The 21,096-nt window shown below is 53.0% G+C and overlaps 1 protein-coding gene and 1 long non-coding RNA gene across 2 annotated transcripts in view; one reads left to right on the top strand and one right to left on the bottom strand.

The window, feature by feature from the left end:
• The window catches only part of LOC307196838, a 38,084-nt gene extending 35,906 nt beyond the window's left edge, over positions 1-2,178 (top strand). Inside the window, exon 3 of the long non-coding RNA XR_013831242.1 lies at positions 1,049-2,178. This is a non-coding gene — a long non-coding RNA (uncharacterized lncRNA). The remainder of the gene's footprint in view (positions 1-1,048) is intronic.
• MBP (myelin basic protein) overlaps positions 1-21,096 on the bottom strand; it is a gene marked incomplete at its 3' end in the record, with an annotated part of 111,907 nt that overhangs the window by 40,193 nt on the left and 50,618 nt on the right. Inside the window, exon 3 of the mRNA XM_079942226.1 lies at positions 20,723-20,810. Within this exon, the coding sequence (XP_079798352.1) occupies positions 20,723-20,810 (88 nt within the window). The remainder of the gene's footprint in view (positions 1-20,722; positions 20,811-21,096) is intronic.

Raw genomic sequence — 21,096 nt, 5'->3', positions numbered from 1 at the left:
TTCAGTATATATTATACATATACACTTTTCCCCGCATGACATCCACTCATATTTTGATAGAAAATAAAATCTGTTTCTTCATTTTGAGGGACCAGACTCACTGGCTGTACCTACATTTTTTTTGCTTGGTTTTAAAAACAATTGTTTTTGGTGGCCTATCTAATTAGGTTTGTAGCCCAGACGATAATTTTAGTTGACTATTTTAAATTACAGAAAGAAAAAAAATCACCCAGAAACTAAAGTCACAATTGAACTGATTTGCTAGGTCTGTCCCCCATCACAGGGATTTTTCCTGGCTCAAAACCATGGACTTCCAGTTTACTGTCTCTGCCACTTCTTCCTGGTGGGTCTGACAAAGACAGTGTACCCGGCTATAGACGCCCCATAGAAGCCCACCGCAAGTTGCTTCCTGGTTACCTTTTATAGGGCCTGAAGCAGAGACGATTGTCTAAGGAATTGCTGGGGTTCGTACAGTTCACGTCCGAGCTGCCGGCACCAGGGCTCCTGGGAGCTCAGGCAGTGCTCAGGAGGTCACCGGGACCCCGCCGTCCCAATCCTTTCCCTGCTGTAACGTCGTGTGATACCCGAGGCAGAAATTACCCAGAGCCTGAGCACCCCAGCGACCTTGCATGGAATGGGGTGGTCACCCTCCTGGGTGGGGAGGGCACTGAGCCACAGTGGGGACGGGGCTCTGGGGCACTTGCGCACTTTCCGCTAGATGCACTGGGGCAGAAGTTAGAGCGGCTGTGAGCCCCGCTGCCCTGGCGCACTGCACAGTTTTTCCCTAAAGTGATTCGCAACCTGGTTTCCCAGCTTATAGTCGCTTTAGGAAGTATTATCCAAAAAGAAATCCGTAAGCCCGAAAGCACCAAAGGTGCTACTTTCATAACTGTTCATAGGAATCCTTCGTTTCTAAGGAACAGATGGAAGGAACTCTCACTGTGGAATCCACAAAATGGAGGAAATCTTTAGTGTTTTGATCTTCGATTTGCTGTTTTTAAACTCATGCTTTATAACTTATATTGTTCTTCCGTATTTTTCCCATCAGATGTCATCTTAAAGATCATTGAGACCATCGACACCATCGTAAAATGTAGATTAGCACGACTGACACTATTTCAGGCCCTCTCTCACTGGGACCAGTTGACTTGGCAAATGTGTGACCCCAAGGTCAAGCCCTTCAGGGCGGGTGACCTGAATCAGAAGGGAAGAGGAAATCTGAGGTCACACGGCCTTCTTGAGAGTCAAGAAGAACTTAAGGGATACAGAGATGGTTGTAAGAATGAAAGAAAAGTTATCCAATATTTCAGCCCATTGCAGAAGAGGTCTTATTTCCAGAAAACCACGAGAAGGTGATTGGGTTTCCTACAGCTCAGGAACAAGGAGGCAGGAGCTCAGAACTCGAAACTGAAATAGACAACACAACTGTCCTCCAGTGGCCTTTGTAAATTTTGCTTCTCAGCTGGCTCCTGTGGTGGGGAGATGGTTTGGATCTACTGCTGCAGGATTCTTGCCCGAGGCAGCTTTGCGGACACGCAGTACCGACGCAGAGCCTCCTGCCCTGCCCATCCCTGCCTCGCCTGCCCTGCCCGTCCCCTCCCGGCCCATCAGTGACCACGCAGAACCTTGGCCTCCTTCTGCAGAAACAGGCTCCAGCTCCACCCACCCCCGCCCCCACTGCCCGCCAAGCAGAGATTCTGTATCAGGGAAGCTACAGAAAAAGGAGGTGGACATCGTTTCATCTGGTAGGCCTGAGTCCTGGCCGGGATTCTCATTTTTGGTTGATGGTATGAAGTTGGTCGAGTTTCCACGTAACTTTCCTCTGGGCCTGCTGATACGTGTTACCTGACAGAAGAACATCTTGGGCCATCTCACGTGACCAGCCACATAAGAAAGCACTGTGCCTGTCCTGTCTGTGGACCGTCAGCCCCTCTCCATCCTGCGGGTGGAGGTACCGCACCGGCCGCCAGGCATGGGGTCTGCTGGGCTCGGCCTGAACGCACACCCAGCGTCCTTCCTCCCGAAGCAGCCTGCCCGGAAAGGCCAGGCATCGGCCACGGGGAGCAGCCCGCAGGCTCTGCAGCGCCTGCCCTTCAAGGGGCTGCCTTAAACCGACGGCCACAACCAGGCTGTGAGCTCAGGGCCTTGGGCAGAACCTCACGTTAACGCGACAGGGACAGGCGTGCGGTCCGGGGGGTGGGGTGGGGGAAGGGCAGGAGGGAGCCGCCCCTTACAATCACCCGCGGCCCTTGGCCTGCGACCCTCTGAGCAGGGCCGGGCCCCTCTCTGCAGGGGAGCTGGCCACGCCCCTGGGCCCGTGGAGCCCTGGAATTTGCCAGCGTGGGCCGGGGGAAGAGGACCCTCCTTGTGTGTGGAATACTTCTGTTCCTGGCACGCTGCACTCAGGGTCACCAGGGAGGGCGAAGGAACAAAAAGGCCCATGGTTGTGGCCTGTGGATCTGCTCCGGCAGAAATTCTGCATCTATGAGAGGTATGCGGCCGCCCGCAGCTGCCTGCAGACATTTCTTTAAAACTTTGCCACAAACGAATCTTGCCAACCCACACATCTCACACGAATGCCTCCTTTGTGGACCCAGAACATATAGTTTTTATTTGCTCTAAATAGCTGGCCCCTCAAACCCTCCCACAGCAGGGACGGGGTCACGGGCGAGGCAGCCCCGCGCAGAGCCGGAGCCGGAGCCGGAGCCGGAGGAGGGCACCCCTCCCCCCCGAGTCTGCACCTTCTCCATTGCACGACGGTACCCAGCTGGTGTCAAGGTGATGAGATTCCAAAGAGCCCGGTATTCACCCGGTTCTGTTCCCTGTGCAGCCTCAGGGGATTCTCACAGTGACTCTGCACAGACTCGCAGCGGCTGCAGGATCCCCCCGAGAAGGCGGCATCACAGGCACCACTAACACTTGCTTTTCAGTGGGGCGCAAATAAGCTGAAACAGGTGCTCCTGCCCCTAGGCCAGTTTTACACAGTGGTGCTCAACCAATGCTGGTAGCGTTAAACTGAACTTGGACTACAGGACCAGAGTCTGCTGCAGCCACACCCAGCAGGCTTTGATTTGGTTCTGCCACCTGCTATGTGACCTTGACCACATGGTCTAATCTCTCAACGCCTTGGGTGCCTCATGGGCAAGGCTGAACGAACACGTGGAGCTCCCCCAGGTCACTGTTGTGACAAGCACTTGAGGTGCACGTAATAGAGTGTTCTTAGCACCGGGGCACAGTGAACACTCAGTGGGGGCTTTTGTTACTGTTGCTATTATTATGATGTTTATAAAACTAGTTTGGGAATACCTTGTGTAAGAACCCATACATTTTCCGTCCACCCACCCATACACCTACCCATCCATCCATCCACCCACCCATCCATCCATCCAATATTCACTTCATGCCTGTGTAGGCAGAACTGTAAGAATGGGTCCCAATAATCCTCACCCCTTGTTCCCTCTTCTCTCAGTGTGTGGAACCTGTGAATATGATGAGGTATCACTTGTGATCGTGTTATGTCTTATGGCAAAAGGGAGACTCTCTGGGACTGTTTCACCAACCACAGGAGCCTCTGGAAGGCACGGTTTTCTCCAGCTGGTGGTCAGGGAGACTGTCATCCAGGTTTGAGAAAGATGGGAGCGTGCTGCTGTTTTTAGAAACGGAAGGACCATGCGCAGGGTCTGGAGACTGGCCTCTAGGAGCTGAGGGGACGGTACAGTCCACGGCTCACAATGCAAAAACTAATCGATACATTTGCTATCGTCTTAGTAACTGAGAACGTTATTTTTAGATCTTTTCTTGGGCACAGTTGCAGATCTGTCCTGCAGCACTGTCTGTCCCTGGAAGCCGCAGGAACAATGGTGTCAAATGTCTAGCAGCAGAGATGGGGGCCGCTTCACACAATGTCTGCTTTTCACAGGCGGCCTCCCAGCGCTGAGACAGTGCCCACGCAGTGCCAGTCCAGTACCAGCTAGTGTCAGCTACTGCTCTTTTTTAAGGATAAAAATAACTTGAAAACTCCGTAAGTGAAGAAATATTCAGTGAAATACTTAAAAAAAAATCCTCAGGCAGTAGAACGTGATCGTTCAGCTTAAGAAAAGGTAACGTAACGATTAGATAAATGGAAATAAAGGAAACACTCCAAGCACCAATTATAGAAATGTTCTCAGGTAAACTCTCTTTATCTGCTGTTTTAACTGTTCCCAGATATATATTGCTTTAGTCAAGTGCATGCTAATATTTTCATGAGTTTTTTGGTTTATTTTCTTTTTTAGATATCGTTTTGAGACCGTTTATCATGATCATATAATCAGACACCATTTACATTTTAGAAGGTATCCGACTGAAGAAATGGAAAATATTCCCTATCTTCTCATGCAGTAGAAGTAGACACTTTAAAAGACTGATTTATGAAAATTCTAACTTAAACACAATGGGTGCCTCTAATAATCTATTTTGAGGTTTTGTTGCATGAACCTTGAATAATCAGATAGTTTCATAAGGAAACTATCAAACGTAGAAAGTCAGCATTTCCACATCATGAAAATAAACCCGTACACACATACATGGATGTGTGAGTATTACAGAGTTCTCCAAAGTTGAAGAAAATCTGATCTCCTGAGTCTCACTGTCACATTTTACATTTTTATCCCAGAGACAATTTGACATCATTTGCTACAGGTCCTGGTTTATTTCCGAGGGACCCTGGTTTGAGGAATCTGAAGGATGCAACTGCACGGTGTAACCTGCCAGGTGCTGGAGCAGGTCCTGGGCACTGAGGCGGTATCGCTGCATTGCTCACGTGTGATCACTCAAGGCCAACATCGCTCACAGCAGGGCTGGAGCAGGTTGCAAAGTCCCTTCTGGCCTGAAGGTCTACACATGTCGAAATGCAGGGCATGAAATGTCCTTAGAAAGTGGTTGCTTGGGGATAAAGCTTTTAATCCCTGCGAACGCTCTTGCATTGTGATGCCCTGAGCTACTGCTCAGTGCCGTGGTGTGAGGGGTATTAGTTCATCCCAGGGCTTTCCAAGAGCACCGAGAGCACAGTGAGAAGGGATGTCGGTCCCGCGGAGGCGGATCTATCCACGTGTCTAAACCCCGTGTTCACGTGTGCCACCTGAGGCCCAGACATTTGGGGCGGGAATCTCACAGGTCAGCCGGCCCAGCTTCCAAGGGCTCCCAGATCCGGATCCGGATCTCACTCTACCTGACCTTCCCTGACCCCAACTCCTACTACCGTCGTGGCAGCCCGCTCGCATCAGGTGCGTCCGTATTTCTGCATCTTTGACTCTGCTGCTCTTCACCTCTGCCCTTGTGGCCAAGGAGACCCACCTCCTTCAGGATGTGAGTCCCCTCCCTGGACGCTGGCAGCCGGAGCTGATCTCTAGATACCAACTGTACTTGCTATTCCACCCAGTTTCAAGTCGAGGTGACGGAAGGGTTTCAGGGTCTTAACGTTGATGACCCGCCCGTGACCTCCTCGGGACAAGGTGCCTCCCTCTGGGCCCTGTGGACGCTGAGCTGGGCCGATGCCCACGCAGACCAGCAGGGGGGCAGCTGAAGGAGGCAGGGAGGGAGGGAAGGTCCCGGACGGGGGTTCTGTGTGGCCTGAGAGCAGGGGGGCTTGGCCACGACCCGGGAAAATGTCTGCAGAGGCAAGTGTGGGAGCCGGGGCCGCCCCTGCCAACCCACCTCCTCCAGGCCTGCGAGCCCTGTCTCGGACGTGCTGCATCCCGAGGGCTGTCCGCTCAGAGCCTCGAGGACAGGGGCACCGTCCGCCGTGCTCAGGACCCTCGGGGCCTGCCCACTGCTGATGGGCCGAAGGCGAAACTCGCCTGCGGGCAAACTCCCCTTTGATGCTTTCCAAGTGTCAGCTCCGCTGCTGCCCTGCCGCCCTGCCGCCCAGCCCTCAGGCCCAGGGACCCCACACGGCCTGCTGGCCCCAGGCAGCTCCGCGGGGACACGCGGTAATGGCCGCGCTGGTCTGACATTCTAGGGGCGGCTCAGGCCCCCTGGAGCCTCCACAGAGGCCGGGCCCTGCTCGGGACTCTCCCTGGCCGGTGGCCTCCGCACCGCCGGGCTGTGCTCACCTTCCCACCCGGTCTGCAGCTGACTGTCCCCAGTCTGTCCCCACCGAAGGGCTCCTTGTTCATTTACACCTTAGGGCACCCAGGGATTATGTGCCGTGTGAATAGACAAAACCAGATCCGTAAGGCTAAAATCAAGTTAAAAAGCAGAAGAAAAACATTTGTTAAAAACAATTGTGATTTTTTTCTTTTTCAATAAATTTACTTCTAGGAAATGGAAATGTCTGTTTCCTTAACAACGATGGTTAGGATGGCTGTAGGGCTTTTTGGTTGTCATCTTGTGTTCATGTGTGTGCGTCCGTGCGCGCATGCGTGGGCGCGCAGGCACTCCCGCGGTTAAAGGCTGCCCTTTACAACAAGACACCTCCGGACAGACGGATCAATGGATGAATATGATCTTGATATATTAGGATTGAGGTTTGCTTTCTAAGTAATCAGGTCATGCGTCTGGAGTTAATATGCTTATTCTTTCCCATTAGAAAAGGAACGTTGCGTTGGCTGGAGAAGGCGGATGACAGACGGTAACAAAGCAGCCTTCGAGAACAGCCAGTGGACAGAGGGCACTGCCCTGGCCTCCCTAATCTCCACGTAAATATCACAGACCACGGGGAATGCGACACTGATTACGAATTAGCACCACTGCTTGAGGACAGCCGCCCAGCAGAGACATTTAAAGGACAGGTTTCCTAACAGGAAGCGCCTGCAGCATCACCGCCGACCTCCGGTCCGGGGTCACGGGGTCAGTTCCGCAAAGCACCGCAGGTTAGAACGTTACCCCCAAGGGCTGGGATCACTGGTGATCAGTCATCACAAATTCCCACACTTTTCAGAACGTTCCATCTCCTGTACCAAAGGTATTTCCAAAGTTAAAAATTACTATTATGAATCTAACCTCTTTTTCCTTCTATTAGAAAAAGTGCTACTTAGTAGTGAGACTGCTTGAATAATGGCAAGTAGGCGACACACAGGAAGGAGAACCACGCCTCCCGCACGACCGTGAGACATGAAAGCGACCACACACTGGTTCTGAGGGAGCATTTCTCGGAACACACGGGGCAGGAAGGCACCATTTGAAAAATTCAGCTGCAGCGTTGAAGCCTGGGTCAGTGGCCAGCCTGTGAGTAGATCTGACGTCTGTGTCAGGGACGCACAGGAGGGAGAGCGTTTCACTGATGTAAGCTATTAACTGAATGTACCAAATACTTAATGATCTGCACATTCAAATGGCTGGACCACACTGCAGGTTAACTACAGATAACAGTGTGTGTGTGTATCTGTTAAGTATCACACTTTTATTTAGTGGTAATGTGGAAACCCAGGGTCCCTTCGAGTCTTAGGAGCGTCAGAGACGTCTGCTAGTGAGGCTGGCATGACGGCTCCTTGGGAACATTCGCAGAGATGGAAAGGTACCCCTGCACAAGCAAAACAGCCGGTTCTGCTAGAGCACTTCAGATCACCGCCCCCCTTTGTCCCCAACTCTGAGTGCGTCCTGCTCTGCAAACGTCCTGCATCCTGAGGAAAAGGCTCAGGATGAGGTCAGAGGAACACGTGCTGGGCCTGCAGGGTCATCCTGTCAAACCCTTGCCTCTGAGCTCTCCCTAAAAGCCACACTCCCCCGTGTACCGGGAGGCCGGGCGGAGCGGCTGGGGCAGGCCGACCCTCCACACGGTCCCCGGGGGAAGCCGAGACTTTCAATGACCGTCGGTCTTGTTCTGTGGTTCCTTCCAGTCTCGGGGCCTCTCTTTAGAATTCCCACCTTCCCTTCAGTTTAGGGAGAGGCAGCTTCTGGAAGATGGGAGTCGGGGAGGGTTGCTTTAGTGCAGGTAAGTACGGGCTTGGGGACATGAACTTTCAAGGTGGGTCAGTGGACTCCGGTTTGATTGCTAATCCAGACCACAACGGTCTGCAGAGGCAGGAAAAGAAATCTCCGACGCAGCGAAATGCCGAGGGTCTCCCGTGCCTCGGCCAGCAGCAAGCCTGACTGCGTCACGGATTAAGTGAATCAGGCACTCGGATGGATTTCAGTTCTGGGGGGTGAGGTTTACTGAACACCCAAATGCAAAGGACAGACATAAAACTGAAGGTCTAGGCAAACAGCCCTGCCCTCTGCAGCTCAACAGACAAAATAATGCCAGCCTGGCAGGCATCTGCCCCCGAAGCCCGGAGCACCGGGCTCCTGGTGGTACCACTCGCAGCGGCCAGGATGCGGAAGCAACGCGAACGGCCAGCAGTCGATGCGTGGACAAGCAAAACACGGACCACCGTAGGAAGGAACGAAGCACTGACACACACACACCACACAACGTGGATGGACCTCGAAAAGGCGGTGCTCGGTGAAAGAAGCCAGCCGCCGAAGGCCACCTGCCACGTGTGGAGTCAGCAAATCCACACACAGAGCGTGGGTGCGTGGTCGCCGGGGGCCGGGGGGGGGCTGGAGGGCGGAGAAGGGCCAACAGGGGACAAGTCTTCTCATTTAGGTGAAAAAATGTTCTAAAGTTAGATTACAGTGAGGGTCGCACAACTCTATGAAAAGACTAAAAACCATTCCTCTCTACACTTAAAACGGGTGAGCTTGACGGTATGTAAACTGTACCTCAAAAAAGGTGTTAAAAATAAAAGCAATTAAGGAAGTCTTCATTTTACTTCATTTTACTCACTTGTTGCTTCAACAGAGCTTTTCAACCAAACAGAAAAGAAAGCAGAAGATGCAAGGGGATGTATTCAGTCATATTTTTAAGGCAATTGGGAGAAGCAAAGAGACGTTTAATACTCAATGCCAAATGCCAGAGAATTAATGTATCTCTGATGATTACATATCAGAACATGTCCATGAATAATGTATATACGACGCCACAAAGGAATTAGGTGTATCACTCTTCAGAGGAAAATTCTGTGCAAAAACCGCAATGATAGTGCTGATGAAAACAATGAACTGAAAAGCTGGAAGCCTAAAAATTAACTTTCTAACACGTGACCGTTAAGCAATGCCAGTACGAAATATGCCAGCCGCAAAGTGCAGAACTATCGATTAAGGGTCACAGGTGCCTCTTCTCTCTTTAAGCCCCTTTGACTCTGCACGTGGACCAGTGGCCCTTCCACGCGTGTCAGCTCCCCTGGGGGGACGTGCTATTTGCCTAAGAAGCTGACGTAAGTTTCGCTCGACGCTCTCTGGTTTCACAGCGTCGCTCTCCTGGAAGAGTCCCTTGTGTGTCCTGCCTCCACAGTCGGGGGCTGACACATCAGTAAAGGAAAGACAGGGACAGAATCCTCGGCAACTTTGATTCCTGGTTAAGGAAGTGTGGGTGAAACACAGAGGCTCCACGCCAAGCGGAAGAAGACGGAAAGGAGGAAAAGTGAGCTTCATCCTTACGGACTCTTGTGTGAGGTCTTTTACTGGTACTTGTCTCTACTGGACCCCCTGCGCCCACCCCCCCGGCCCCGGCCCCCCATCGCTACATCACAGGCATCACAACCCCCATTTCACAGCTGTAAATACCGAGGGTCAGCGAGGTCAAAACAAAATCCACACATTTACTAAGCAGTAGAGTCAGGATCCGAACCCAGGTCAAGAGGGTTTTTCTGTTTTGCTCACTGCTGCACCCCTGCACTGAGACCTCGCCTGGCACATAGAAATGGCTCAGTAAATATTTGTGGAATGAGTAATTCTTATTTCAAAAATAAGAACACAGTCCCTGTGCCATGCCTTACGGAGATAGAGGGTTTAGTAGTCTGGTTGTCTGCTCAAACCCTAACAAAGCAAAGGCTGGTTTTCTTTTCTGTCTCTTGACGTTCCTGCAAGTTTCGAGGAAAGACCATGTGAGGTGGCTCAGCGGGGCCTGGGATGTGCTAGAGTTACTGTCACTGGGTAACTAGCGACCAAAGGACGCTCTCTTGTGTAGCCATGGAAACGAGTGCTGTCCTGCCCTCTTGCTAAGGGCAGGGCTTGTCCTTGTTGACGTTCTTTAGTGGAGGTAACAGCAGCACCGACGCGAGCGACAGACTTTGATGAGCAACAGTGTCTCCATCTTCCAGCTCCTCTCTTGGCCTCCAGAAGTTACACGTCCCCAAGGCACTACTGTCCCAGGGAGATACTTCCAGACTTGGGAGTTACTCACTGACATGGACCTGGGATGGGAGACTCCTCTCCTGCCTCAAGCATCGCGCTGAAGAGAGAAGCGGTGGCAAAAATAAAAGCGATTTGAAAACTGTAGATAATATTTTATCATTGGGAAGACACTGGCTTTCTGAAGCACAACGATTTTTACACGTCCGCTTGCACACTACCCCCTCTCTGAGCTGTGCTATTAGTCTCTGTTCAGAGGCAGCTGTCCTGGTCCTGGAACCCGGCTGCACATACACCTCCCAGTGTAAATGCTCCCATTTGAACGGCTTAGAAATTCCAGCGTAGGAGGAACTTACGCCAGTTCCGTACCGTAGGAAGCACTTACGCCAGTTCCGTACCGTAGGAGGAACTTACGCCAGTTCCGTACCGTATTTCAAGGGATGTCTCTGTGAGTGAGTCAGAGCGCAGCTGAGCATTCCAGGTGCCTGATCCTTTAAAGAGTAAGTGTGGAACCCAAAGTGCTCCTGGGGTCGGGTCACACCCTTCACTGCCCCGGGGCCTGGGGCCACCTCTGACCCCGAGGCTCAGAGCCACACCCATGCCTCCCTCCCTCCCCGCACTGGTTTTGAAACTTTCCTTTTTGTTCTCCCGCTGCCCCCGGCCTGGCGTCCCACCCCTCATCATCTCAGGGGGTCACTTCTTTAATTCAATGTCACTGAAGGTGAGTGAGAACGACGCTGAAGACCGGACAGCAGCCCCGAAAGCGCGAGGCAGACCCCCGGGGACCAGAGGAGCCAGGACCGGGAACTGCGGCCCCAGGCGATGCTACACTCCCCACTCCCTGACGCCCACCCTCGGGAGATGGCTCCCCGGGTCCTCCTGAAGGCACACAGCCCTCTCATCTTCAGTTACAAGCGAACAACTGCCCGCGAGGAAACTGCCAGGAAGATCCTGCCAACACCACCCCGCTGGGCGCGGCTGTCCCGACCTTCCGCACGTGGTCCCCACCGGCAAGCCTGCAGCCGAGCGGCGCGCCCACCCTGGGGCTCGGACGTGGGGCCGCCCCGCCCTCCCTCCCTCCGGTCCTGCCTTCCCCTGTGCGCGTGTGTGAGTGTGCCTGACCGAGTGTGTGCGTTAGCATGAGCGTGAGACAGGGAGTGTGTTTACGGGAATGCGTGTGAGTGGACGTGGACGTGAGTCAGATTCCGTTTCTCTGTGGCTGGAACTGCACTTGCTTTCCAGAAAGACAGACCGTTCACAGGCCTACCCTGGAGGCCGTAAAGCACGGGGGCAGCTGCTGTGCAGGTGCGGCATCACGAGTCATGCATCACCTGGAGGCAAGGCTCCTGTCACCCTGTCCCCCCACCTGCGGCAAATCAGATGCTGGTACAGAGTTGCCTTCCAGTTACGGGACCTCCGCTTATAACCCTGGGCCACAGTGTCTTTGGTTCTTATCAAAGATTCCAGAGAGAGAAAGGAAACATTAAGACACGATTTTTTGAAGCAACTGAAATACAGAATTTCAGCTAGAGGCAATTTTCAAGTTAATTAAGATAGTGTATAAAATTCAACTAGCCGGGTAGGGTCCTGGCTGTTAGACAGGAATGAAGGCAGAAGGAGTACCTTCTTACCTGAGTTTCATATAACTTGGAAAATGATTACATTGCAGCCTTGAAATAAAAACGGCCTGGATGCAAAACGTCTGCTAACAAAACATTCCAATATTCATGTGCCTAAATCCCACCAATTTACCTAGAGTTCAGCTGCTGGGGAATGCCTGTCACCTCTCTAATGACACCATGAGAGCTGCCTGACCGAGTCATGTCCAGGCTCTATTGTACAAGCCCACCTGCCACCGTCGTCCCAGCTCAGGTACGGCTAGGTCACCCGCAGGAACAGGTGTGGGGCCGCGCCTCCACGCCTGGATCTGGGCTCGTACGGGGAGGGTGACACAGGACATGGAGTCTGGGCCGAACCCAGGGCCGGTTTCCCCTTAACCCTCAGGTGCCGAGGGGTAGGGCAGCCACCACGGTCCCCTCACCCTGGGAGACAGAGGTGAGCAGTGACGGCCAGTGAGAGCCTTCCTGATCTGTCACACCTAACATCCCCGGGGCAGACCGCACGTGGCCAGCAGGACTCAGCCATGCGGGTGTGGACGGGGCAGGGCCAGTTCTGGTTCGACGGGTAAGGGCTGGGGGAGGTGACGGAGCGGCTCGCGCTTGGCCTGCGGCGCCCGTAGGACCAGAGCGCGGCAAGAGGCCTCACGCGCCTTTCGGAAGACCTTCTTCAGTTAGACAGCGTTCATAGTAATGGCCTTGGTGGGAATGAGGGAAGGGGAGGCTCACCCTTCAAAGCTTCCTGAAGGACGCAAGCGCCCCTCCCCCATTGGAATAAGTCCAAGCAAGGCCACGGCCACCTCCTGAACCGGCCAAAGGAGGAGGGTCCGGCCGGGAAAGGTGCCTTCGACCTGCTCCGCCCTCGAGGCGGACTGTCCTCAGGTTTGCCGGGGCCACTGGCCGGGGACTCGGAGGTGACAGCGCCCCGGCCACACGCCAGCTCCCAGGGCCACGTTACAAATTCAGGCTGGCTTGAGGTGGAAATCAGAAACCGTCACTTTTCCTGATGGAAGCCAATATGGGTGCTTTCAAGCTGAGGACCCAAGACCCAGCAGGCTCGCCTGTGGCAGTGGGTGAGGGGAAGGGTCCACGGGCGGGGTCCCGGCTGGGACACAGCGCCTTCTGCTGGCCAAGCCCGTCACAGCTGCGGTCTGTGCCATGCTACGGCCTGTGTTCCCCTTTTGTTCTGGAAACGGCTCTGTTGCCCTGTCGTGACTCTGCTGGCCTCAAGCGGCTCTCAGCAGCGCATTCTAGTTTGAAGGCCAGGACCAGTGGGGGACGCGCCTGGACAGCCGGCTGTGGCCTCTGCGACTCTGATCGCCGGCGCCGGCTGGTGCCCTCCCAGCTCGCCGTGCGCTGGGAGCCTCACCCCCTCCCAGACCACAGCGCTCATCCCGGTCTTGGCGTTGCGGGTCCCCAGGGGACATGCTCAGCCGTCCCAGGAGACACCAGGCAGCCACCTGGACCCCGGGCTCCTCCCACCCGCCTGGCCCTCTTCCGTACACCTCTCGCTCAGCAGCGGCCCGGAGGCAGAACTTCTCAGGAAGGAAGAGCTCAGGCCTGAGGTCACACGATCTGGGGGGCGCTTCTGGTGAAAATCAGCAGTTTGCAAAGGTGTCTTAGTGAGAGGAGGGGACGGGCTGCAGGGGGAGGTGGCGTCCCACCCATCCCTCCATCATCGGCAGATGCTGACGAGCTCCTGCGAGGGCCTTGGATCGGGGCAGTCGGGGGGCAGACAACACGCAAGCTGCAGACGCCTGCTCGAGAGCCACGGCAGGTGGTGGAGCCGAGGCCGCCTCCACTCCCCTCCTCTCGGTCCCTGGCAGCCAGACTGGGTCGTGCGATGGGGCCCCGTGGAACCTCAGCGGAAGTGATGGATGCTGTCCCCCGCAGGGGACGTGCCTCTGGCTCCCCACCCCACAGATGGAAGCAGCCCGGGCCTCCGAGTCACTGCTGACAGGGGGCCTCCTGCCTGTCCCTGCTGGGGCGGGACACGGGGGAAGTTATGACGTGGAGCTCTGAGGCCTGGGAGCCCACGGGAGAGGTCGGCACAGCCTAGCTGTCCTAACGCAGCTCTCTTCTAAGTGGGCTGGTCATTTGGGTGCGGCATCCCAGGAGGAGGGCACAGCCCGTGCAAAGGCCCTGCACTCCAGGAGCAGCGAGCAGGCGGGGGAGGAGACAAGAGAGGGTGCGAGGTGCCGTCAGACGGGTGCCGGCCCGCGGGGAGGGCGGGAAGGGCTCTGAGCAGGGGCGTTGAGAACAGACGGGCAGGCGCACGGGCAGCAGTCGGGATGGAAGCCGGGGCTCCTGAAGGAATCCAGGTGAGCCCTGATGGTGGCTTGGACCACACGACGTGGTAGGTGCCAGCTCAGTGAGCGAGGCGAGCTTGTTCAGGTGCTGGGACACAAGGGACCCGAGCACCACAGTGGCCACACACCCCATCGTGTCCTCGTGGGAGAGGGGCCAGGAGACACTGGCGCTCAGATTCCTGAGACATCGGTAAGTTTTCACTGGGCCCTTCCCTTCTGCCGTTTCCCTCTGATGATCTATTTCATCTTCAGGAAAGTGAGGCTCAGAGCAGAAAATCCAGAAAAAGAGGAAACCGGCACGCAGGTACGCACATTTAATTTAAACATGTATGTAAAACCGAATACCGTATATGTATGTGGACTATGCAGGTACGCACATTTAATTTAAACATTGTATGTAAAATCGAATACCGTATATGTATGTGGACTATTAAAGGTCACCGGGGGCTTCACTTGAGAGGCCGGGCCCTTGAGGAAGGCAGCATTCCGGCAGGCACCCTCCGCCCCCGGCCGCGACGGAGGGGCTGAGGGCAACGCCGCCTGCCCCCCGCTGCACCTGCCCTGCTCACCTGCACCGCCACTCCCTGGACTGTTTAACTCCGATGCTCGCTCACGACAGCCCGGAGCTCAGCGGTACTGGGATCCCCACCCACACAGGGGAACCTGAAGCATGGAAAGAAAGGCTGAGGACCCGCCCCGGAGGTCTAGGTCCACACTCCCATTTACCAGATGATACGGCCTCACTCAAGAAACAAGATAATCCTAGATGCCAAGACATCTGTCCAGCAGCGCCTGCCGTGGTAGAGGCTGCCGAGTAGAGCCCACGTTCCGCTGGCCGTGAACACGCCTCGCCTCACCACGGGAGCATCACCTGAGCACCTCTGGGAGCAGGGGGGCTTCGGCCAGAAATACACACACTGAGAGCGGGAAGAGCGCGCCCCCAGAGGGCTGCCCGGGAACTACAAGCAGGCAGCACAAACAGGCAAACGCGTACTCGGAAGACACAAAGCATCGTATTCATTCTCACTCAAACGCGCAGAGAAGTAATAACGCGTTACCATGTTTCACTGTTTTAACCTATCTGTCAAATGAGAGGCGTCTCTGTTCCCCAAGGAACATCCAGGACAAGCCACTGTTTTCCTGGTGGGGCTCAGAGCAGGGCCAGGGACGCTGGGCGGCAACCTTGCCTTTTGTGTCCCCAGGCCTGTGTCTTAACTGTCCTGGCTGTCAGACCCTCATCGACACAGTGACCGGGTGGACGAGATGGACTCTAATATTCCTTCGAGTTCTCAACTTGCGGTTTTGATTCTATGATTTTTATCCACCCCAAAGACGCCCTTATACAGTATCGATTCTATCACTTGTCTAGGTAAGAATAAAAGACCTCAGGCAACAGCTGAATCGCAATTAGCAATACATTAAGGCTACCATCAAACATTCTCAGGAAAAAGGCTGTGCAATGATCATTTCTGAAGGGCATTGATCATATCTGGGGAGGGACAGTTAAACAGGAGTCTGCAGGGCAGGACAGAGTGGGTCCCTCGCCTACGTTCGTTACTGAGTTGAGATAGAATTTTACATCAGTAAAATTAAGTAGTAATGCAGTAATTAAGTAGTAATTAAGCAGTAATGACTGCTACTTACTGATTTTGTAACTTAATCCAATAATCAGAATATATTAAATAAAATATTACCTAAAATAACATCTCAAAAAGATTTCCTTGTGGAAGGTTCTTGGAAACAAGCAGACAAACAAAAAATGCAGCTTCTTTTTCTTTTTTAAACGCTGCATGAAAATTCTCAGGGAAAAGATCTGTCTGTGGCCGAGTCTCTTCCAAACCTGGCCTAGCACTATCTCAGGCCACACACGTTCTCCCAGGTCCTCCCCATCGGAGGGGCACCCACTTCCCCTCCCTGGGGGCTGAGCTGCCTGGGGTGTGGCGGGAATGATACGCCAGGTCCCAAGTAGAGACGTGAGCCTTGAATGGGCTCCGAGCTGCAAGGAAGCTCATTGTTGAGTTTATTTCAATTTGCACATGAAACGAATCACCAATATGCCCTAAAAACGCCTTGAGGTCCTTGACGACCACCTGATCATCTGTGATAAAAATTTAAGCAAGAAAAAATTCTGACAGTGTGTTAACTACAGCTTTGCTTCCTTTGAGGGGCACATGTAGGCACCTGTCTGATAACAACAGCTGTCACGTGGCAGACGGGAGTGACACACAGGTGCCAGCTCGTTTATTTCTCACGGGCAGCTCTGTTATCACCCCTACGTGCTGGTGGGGAAACCAAGACACAGAAAGATGAGGGAGTACACTGCCCCAAACCACAGAGCTAAATCATGGGGGTAGGCGGAGGGAGGCTACGTCCTGTGTAAAAGGAAAAGCTGACGAGGTCTCACTTTCCATCGGGCAGCTGGGAAACTACAGGTTGAATAAGTTCAACACAGCAACCACTGTGCAGTCAACAAACGCACGCGCGGACTTACTTCATATCTGCTTTATGTTTTTTGTATTTTGTTTCTTTTTCTTATTGCAAGTTAACTCAAGCCTTGTGAAATAAAGACACACATATATGCACACATATAGATATTTGTATCCACTTAAAAATATATAATTATTAATAATATATATTATATACTTAGACATACACGCAAATGTTTCTAATATGAATGCTTTCCCCCTAAACATTAAACATCGACAACTCTCTCCATTATCTGAGCAGTGAACTAGCGATTTTCACAGGATTTTGCCCTTCCCTGCAACGCGCACGTGGCTTAGCTGCGTAAAGTGCTCTGACCTGACGCGCGGCCGCGTTCTCACAATCCTATGACCCTGTGGAGCTGCACTAGCGTTCACCCCACGTGACAGGCACTCACCCCTCTGCTCTGACTTTTGAGATGAGGGTCGCATCTGGGAGGATCCACAGTTGCTCTGGAAAGAGCAGGGGTGCCCTCTCTTGGAGACCTCTCTACTTCGTGGGTACAGTTAGGGAGACCTAGGGCTTCTGCTCACCTCGGCTGAATTACCTGCCCCTGCTTTAGCCCCTGCTTTAGCTCTGGGGCACGGGGGTGGCGGCGAAGGCCCACCTTCCTTCCTACCTGGATTCCAAATGACAGGGCTAGCTTGTGCCACGTGTGTGGCCGTGAGGTTCCAAAAACAGCTCAGCAACTGTCCCACCACAAAACACCCTGGTTCCCCAAAGCCCAGACAGCACGTGGTTCTCGCGGGGCTCCCGAGCCCTAAGATGCTTCCTTCCTCTTTGGGTGACCAGGCAAAACTCCCCACGTGTAACGCCCCACCGTCAGGGGAGAAATTACAGGAGATTCACAAGTGCGCTCCAATGAGTTATTACTTGGATCTAAATCCTTCAGTGAAACTCTCCCAGAGAATGAAAAAGTAAATAGAACTCTTAAGCGCGTTGCCAAGTCAGTCCTAAGCGTGCACCACACACGGAGGAAGTTGCCCTGGTTTAAGTTGTGCAGCTCATGCATCAGACACGTGAGCCAGTGACTCAGGCACCTGCGTGGGGGCAGCGCCAGCCAAGGAGCCTCTGGACTCCCGCGCAGGACTCTCACAAGCTGGCCTTCCCAACCTCCACCGAGTGTCCTGAAGACGCGGGTGAGGGGAAGGCTAAGGGCCTCCCCCACACCCCTCACCAGCCCCCAGTTCTGCTGACACATGGACAGAACGATGACCAGGAGCCTGAAGAGAATCGCTAAGTGGCTGCTGCGGGCTTGTGGCTCAGGGACCATCACGAAAGCGTGGTTTCTTCTTAGATTCGGGGAATTTCTGTCTAGTCAGCGAAAGACCTTCTTTTTTTTTTTTGCAGTACGCGGGCCTCTCACTGCTGTGGCCTCTCCCGTTGCGGAGCACAGGCTCCGGACGCGCAGGCTCAGCGGCCATGGCTCACAGGCCCAGCCGCTCCGCGGCATGTGGGATCTTCCCGGACCGGGGCACGAACCCGCGTCCCCTGCATCGGCAGGCGGACTCTCAACCACTGCGCCACCAGGGAAGCCCAAGGGAAAGACCTTTTTGTAATGGGAGGGAGCTGCTGATTTCACCTCGAGTGACACTTCAGGATTTTAAATCGTACATATTTCCTCCAAAAGTAGGTTGTCAAGATGGATAGCCAAGATTATTTCAGCCTCTTTTCCCCCCATCACTCTGCCCCTTTAGACTGGGGCGGCTTTGGACCCCAGGAAAGCATTAGGACTGGGAGACTATGAAGTTCAAAAGCAGACGCCCGACGGCTCTGCAGCGCCCACGTCCGTGTGACTCAGGACGGCAGAGCACAGAGCAGTGGAGCCCGGGAGGTGTCCTGGGTCCCCCTCACTCATGGTCACGCTTCCCCTCTGCTGTGACTCAGCGGCATCAGCTGCAATGCCCTGAAGGTGACAATTAGGGAACTACTCCCTAATCGCGCTGATGGGCTGAGAGCTTGGCCCGGGACCGGTACCTCCAATCAGCAGATATTCCAGCCTGCCTCCGCGTTCAAGGCACCACAAAGTCACAGCAGACAAGACAGGCAGAAGCTGGCTTGTGGCATTATTCTTCCGGTAAAAGGCAAATCTAACTTTGTGACAGGACTGAAATATTTGCATTTCCACTGGCTTTCACATTCAACTCCAGATAATAAAACAATTCTCCAAATTGAGTATGCATTTGAGAAGGTTCAAAAGGGCTGCCTTTTAAAGTTACCCAGGAAGTACACCATGTTTATAACTTGAGGAAAAGGCTTATTATAGATCTTTTTCACGCTATGTCATACAGGCATTATATACAGGCAATATAATTGCGTTGTGTGTGTGTGTGTGTGTGTATCTGACAGTAAAAGACCGGCTGACGTTTCAAATAATCCTAAAAGTGCTAAACCTGGGTAATGGTAAATATGATGCTTGCTTTAAAAATAAGTGAGCTTAGGGCGTCCCTGGTGGCGCAGTGGTTGAGAGTCCGCCTGCCGATGCAGGGGACACGGGTTCGTGCCCCGGCCCGGGAAGATCCCACATGCCGCGGAGCGGCTGGGCCCCTGAGCCATGGCCGCTGAGCCTGCGCGTCCGGAGCCTGTGCTCCGCAACGGGAGAGGCCACAGCAGTGAGAGGCCCGCGTACCACAAAAAAAAAAAAAAATAAGTGAGCTTAGCCAAAAAGAAATTCTAAAACTTACTCTTATTCATATATAGAACCTAACTATGGACATTTCTACTTTGTCATTCCTTTTATGTGTTTATACACATATGTAGTTAGAATACAGGCCTACAGACACCTTTATCTTAGAGGTTTACAGGCAGATTTAGCGTTAAAGTCACTGACAGTCAGACGTGCCTCCCTCTATAGTCCAAAGGCCACACCCTACTCTCCAAGCCAGGATGCCATCCTCTACTCCTTCCTCTGCCCCTAAGGAGTGGAAACCCCACTACCTGGAGGCGCTGGACTGTGTTCAGGTCCCAAAAATCCCTATGGAAATCACCGTGGAGCAGGCAGAATCCGGGAGAGAGTAACAAGCACTGGCCTCCTGTCTGATTTCCATTTAACTAATCCTCAGTGTTTTGTCTCTGGGCCTTTGGGTTACACTGATTTTCATGGAAGCCTATGATACTGAAAAAGTGGGCAGCGGTACTTCTGTAATTACGTGCTCTGCTCAAGAAGGAAGGAATTATAGAGCAGGAAAGGATTTTTCAGAACGAGCAGGTAAATCAGGAACAAAGAAAATTGGGATGGATTTTCCTGCCTGACAAGGGAAGCGTAAAGAAACCCTTTCCAGAAATGAGCAGAGACCAGGCCAGGAAGACGGTGGGAGGCCTTGTTCCTTGAGTGTCAGACCTGCAGGCTGGGCTGACTATGGCTAAGGCTCATCTTAGCAGCTAGAACACCGGGCCCTCTTGTTTTGAGAAAGGAGACCTCAGGATCTGGCTTTCAGTCCTCACACTCCAGGAATACGAATACGTGGAGAAAAGAGCGATGCCCCCGGGCAGGGCTGCCCGTGTTCCAGTTTGGCCTGTGATGCTGGGAGAGTAATCCACGGTCACTGTCACGCGGCAGAGGCGGACCCAACAGCGTTAATACAGGAATGGGTGGGAGCCTGCCCGTTCACTCCTGGGGTGCGAGGCAACCTCTATCTCTAGGGTGATGAAAATGTAAACTCTTACAGAAAACACATTTCCCAACACCTCCTGAGTCACTCTTTGTAGTTAAAATAAACACCACCGTATCCAGGCTCTGGGACTATTTCCCTTCCTTGTTAGCTATTTTTTTTTTACCAGAACTGCTTGGCCTCCCAATGCCCACACCCAATTGATCAAGGAGATGACTAGAGAAATAGCATATAGCAAGGGAAAATCTGGGAAATTTCCGGTGTCTGTGGGTACAGAAAGGCATGCGAAACAAAACCAAAAGCAAAACAAGATGAGGACGGCTACCATGGGCGGCCAGGGCAGTCCCACCCGGGAGACGGATGGATGTTCCCAAGAGGCTGATGAAGCGGGCTCGGCCTCCAGGTTTCTACAGAGGCCGCATTTCTAATAATGAGAACAGATTCACCGATTACTCACGTAATTAAAAAAATTAAGACCTTCTCCAAATGAGAATGTGTCTGCACACGATTCTCATATGAAATCCCATCTTCTAATTTTTATATTACGTACCAAACACGTCACTGTCTTCTGAGGTCTCCCGGGAAAGGTTACGAAGGTTTCTCTTTTTTTCAGATTCTCCTCCGTTAGTTTCACCATCCTGGAAAAAACAACACAAAACAAGCCTTTCTTAAGATATAGTGTCTTACCAACAAGAAGCTTTAATGCGTTTTTCTCTTGATACATTTTGGAGCCAATAAGCACATTTTCATGTCTGTCTTCAAGGTATGAGATGGAATCTCGATTCAGGGTGTGTTTCCTGCGGAGGAGTCTGAACTCTGGCTCGGTTTCTCTGCCTGAGCACGCAAGCATTCTCTTGCTCCAGCGGATATACTTTCATACAAAAGAAACTGAAGTTATTAAACTAAACGAGCTAAACATCACCC

This window comes from Stenella coeruleoalba (genome assembly GCF_951394435.1).
Source record: "Stenella coeruleoalba genome assembly, chromosome: 14".
In the NCBI taxonomy this organism is placed as follows: Eukaryota; Metazoa; Chordata; class Mammalia; order Artiodactyla; family Delphinidae; genus Stenella; species Stenella coeruleoalba.
The sequence above is the reverse complement of the archived record's forward strand: the minus strand, read 5'-3'. Positions and strand labels throughout refer to the sequence as shown.